Source organism: Spea bombifrons, chromosome 3 (genome assembly GCF_027358695.1).
Source record: "Spea bombifrons isolate aSpeBom1 chromosome 3, aSpeBom1.2.pri, whole genome shotgun sequence".
Lineage (NCBI taxonomy): Eukaryota > Metazoa > Chordata > Amphibia > Anura > Pelobatidae > Spea > Spea bombifrons.
This window is the reverse complement of record NC_071089.1, coordinates 117121555-117125172: the sequence shown is the minus strand read 5'-3', so window position 1 is coordinate 117125172 and position 3618 is coordinate 117121555. Positions and strand designations below refer to the sequence as shown.

The 3618-nt window shown below is 40.0% G+C and overlaps 1 protein-coding gene across 1 annotated transcript; it reads right to left on the bottom strand.

Moving 5' to 3' along the window:
• On the bottom strand, positions 1–3039 carry SOX7 (SRY-box transcription factor 7). The gene is made up of 2 exons (XM_053458782.1): positions 2695–3039; positions 1–1052 (listed from the first exon to the last, which is right to left on the bottom strand). The coding sequence occupies exons 1-2, from the start codon at positions 2927–2929 to the stop codon at positions 190–192; spliced, it is 1098 nt and encodes a 365-aa protein (XP_053314757.1). The 5' UTR covers positions 2930–3039; the 3' UTR covers positions 1–189.
• Positions 3040–3618: the final 579 nt, after the last annotated feature.

Below are 3618 nucleotides of genomic sequence, written 5' to 3'. Positions count from 1 at the left end.
TTCTTTGTTGCCCAATAAAAGGGTTTAACTTCAGCTATTTTTTCTCAAATGGAAAAAAAAGAGACATTCTCTTTACTGATGAGACAGTATGAATCCCATGTGTGAACCCTGAGGAGTGTCCCTAGCTTGGTATAGTAGTGATGCCCAATAATACTGCTTGGTCTGTCCCATTCCAGTCTCCAGGAGGTCCTAGGAGACACTGTAGCTGTTGTAGTAAGTCGCAGTGGCATCAGCTAGGACAGAAATTAAACTGGTTTCAGGTGGGTGAAGGTCTGGGGCTTGAGACACCTGGATGTGACCATTTACTGTCATTTCACTGGCCTCATGGACAGAGGTATTTAAATACTGATCAAACTCGTTCCTATCCATGTCTCCCAGAAGTTCCGCTTGACTTATCTGGTCAATTGTGTCATAGTGAGGGTGTTCGGGTGGAGGGGAGAGCTGACCAAGGTGAGCATGGTAACTGGGATGGACAAGGTGATAACTGGAGCTGAAATATGCTGGTGGGCAATTAGACACCGGTGGCATCATTGAAGGACCACTCTGGGTAATGGGCATCTGGTTGAGATGTCCACACAAAATTGGGCTTCTTGTGTATTCGTGGGGATAGGTGGTCCCATTGAGGTGGGAGTTATGAGAGTCTTCGGGGCATGGGTAAAAACTTTGCTCATGGTCAATAGCTTCCAGAGGGGACATCTCAGGTGGAGTTGGAAGTCCATAGGGGTAGCTTTGGTCATGTTTGCTGGCATTGCCTTGAGATTCTCTGTAACTTCTGATGTCAGTCAGAGCAACAGCAGGAGGGTACCCAGCATTGTCCTCTTTGTCTACTGCAGCCCTGCAGCTCCTGGTGTCTGGAAGGGTGTTCTGGTCCCTGGAGAGGCTGTTGAGAAGAAAGCCAGGGTCCATCCTTTTACAAATCCTTTTGATTTGTTTCTTCCTGCGTGGTCTGTACTTGTAGTTTGGATAATCCTGCATGTGCTGCACCCTCAGCCTCTCAGCCTCCTCCACATAGGGCCTCTTCTGGGATGGGGACAGGGCTTTCCAGGATTTTCCTGCATGCCAAACAGGACACAAAAACACAGTCATTAAGGATCAGGATACAGCTCAGAGGATGTGCAAATCAACACACCAGATGCTACCTAATGGGACACTTTTTATAGCCCTTAGAAAAACAACATTTTCATTAACCCCCCAGAAATTACTGATCTTAAATATTATCTCCCACCCAAAAATAAGTGCATCCCTGTAAATAAAATCTATAGCATTCTAAGAATGGATTCAAAGCAAATGCATTGATGTATTTCGTTTCAATATCAATCCAACATTTTCGTAATTTTCCCCCTAATTTTCCCAGTACAAATTCACATAAAAATAGGGCATTTCGGTAATAAAATAACTAAACCAGTCATTTGCTGTTTATCATAAGAATGCGCTTTAGGAGATAAAACATTATATTTCTCTGTAATCTTTGATGTATCTGTACAAATATATTGAGGAACTAGATTGTATTTCATGGAGATTTCACATTTTTCTGTCCTTTTTAAATTAAATATATATATATATATATGTGTGTTACTTTTTACTAGTCTCGTTTTATTTTGTCTTTTTTTCTAATTCTTGATCTGGTAGGGAGGATTTTAGGGAAATTTGAAGTAGAATTCGTTGCACATCCGATGAGAATACCTTTCCAGCCCTTTACCAATTACCGGGTTAACCCAATTTATTAATATGTGCCCAAAAAACCGAAATTTATAAAATAAATAAATAAATGTAAAAGGCTTGTGCAATAAATTGGCCAAGAAATCTACAGACAATCTTATAAAATACGTTTCTTTATGGTACAATTTTCTAAAGTTCTACTATTATAGAAAGTATGATTAAATTATACTATTTCAAGTAAAAAAATGAAATAAAGTATATCATTATTATTTGCCTTGGTGTTATTATTTTCTGATATATAGATAGATATAGATAAAAATTTATTATAATAGAGACATAGAATAAACATTTTCATATCTAGCATAACAAATAATGAAAATAAACATTTTTATCTCTAAAATATATATATTGTTTTACATTTTATATATTTTATAAATTTTATATATATATATATATATTTACATCTGTTTTTCTAGAAAAATTGTATAAAATAAATAAAAATCTAAAATATAAATTACTAATGTATACTATATATAATGTATAAGTAGTTTTAGGATTTTTTACACACGTATGATATATAATAGATATTAAAGTAAACCTATTGTTGAATGGCAGCTTTTAAATATTGAGGGATTTAAGGGTAATTATTAAAGTATGCGAAGGGTGGATTCTGGAAGACTAGTCACAAATCAGCATTTAATTTAGAATAAGTTTAATTTAACAGTCTTACTGGACTATTATTGAATGATTCTTAAAAATTTTTTAGCACATTTTATTTTTGCGCTACAGTAATACTGATAATAGTAATACTAAATATTTTAAATCCCTCAGTATTAACTTCTACTCCTTCTGCTCGGAGGCTGTTCCACTTATCTACCACCTCCTCAGTAAATGTAAAACTTTCTTACATTGTAACTCAAATGAATTATGTAAATACATTTTATAACTAAAATGATATGTTTTGAAAAGTGATTTAAAAAGGGAGCAGCGTTAATAACAAGAAAATTAAATATTGTCCATCCCTAGAGGTCTTACCAAGCATCTTGCTGAGCTCAGCATTGTGAAGGTCAGGGTTCTGGACTGCCAGTCTCTTCCTCTCATCCTTAGCCCAGACCATGAAGGCATTCATGGGTCTCCTGATGCGAGTCTCAGAGCCTTTGTCCCTGCTTGTCCTGTGAGGAGATAGTCCATCTGAGACCTCACCATCCATGGAAGAGCAGTCCAAGCCTCCTTCAGACCAGGAGGAGTAAGACCCCATTAAGGAAGACATTGCTTGGAGAACCCGGTGTCCTCAAGTCTCAGGGAAGTTTGAATGCTACTTTTGTGTGTTCCTGGACTTGTTCCACCTTGTACTGCAGCCTCTTGACTAGAGACACTCCTTAAAGAGTGTGCTGGCAGATCCTGGCAGCCCAGTGCATTTATCAGCTCCAGGAAACAGCTCCTCCAATGAGACTCCTCCCAAGAATAGAGCTGTCTCATCTCCAGCCCCAGGCTCCAACTGCTCTCACTCCAAGACAACCAGCTGCACCCAACACAGCTCCACCACAACCCCAACAACACAGCTCCACCACAACCCCAACAACACAGCTCCACCACAACCCCAACAACACAGCTCCACCACAACCCCAACAACACAGCTCCACCACAACCCCAACAACACAGCTCCACCACAACCCCAACAACACAGCTCCACCACAACCCCAACAACACAGCTCCACCACAACCCCAACAACACAGCTCCACCACAACCCCAACAACACAGCTCCACCACAACCCCAACAACACAGCTCCACCACAACCCCAACAACACAGCTCCACCACAACCCCAACAACACAGCTCCACCACAACCCCAACAACACAGCTCCACCACAACCCCAACAACACAGCTCCACCACAACCCCAACAACACAGCTCCACCACAACCCCAACAACACAGCTCCACCACAACCCCAACAACA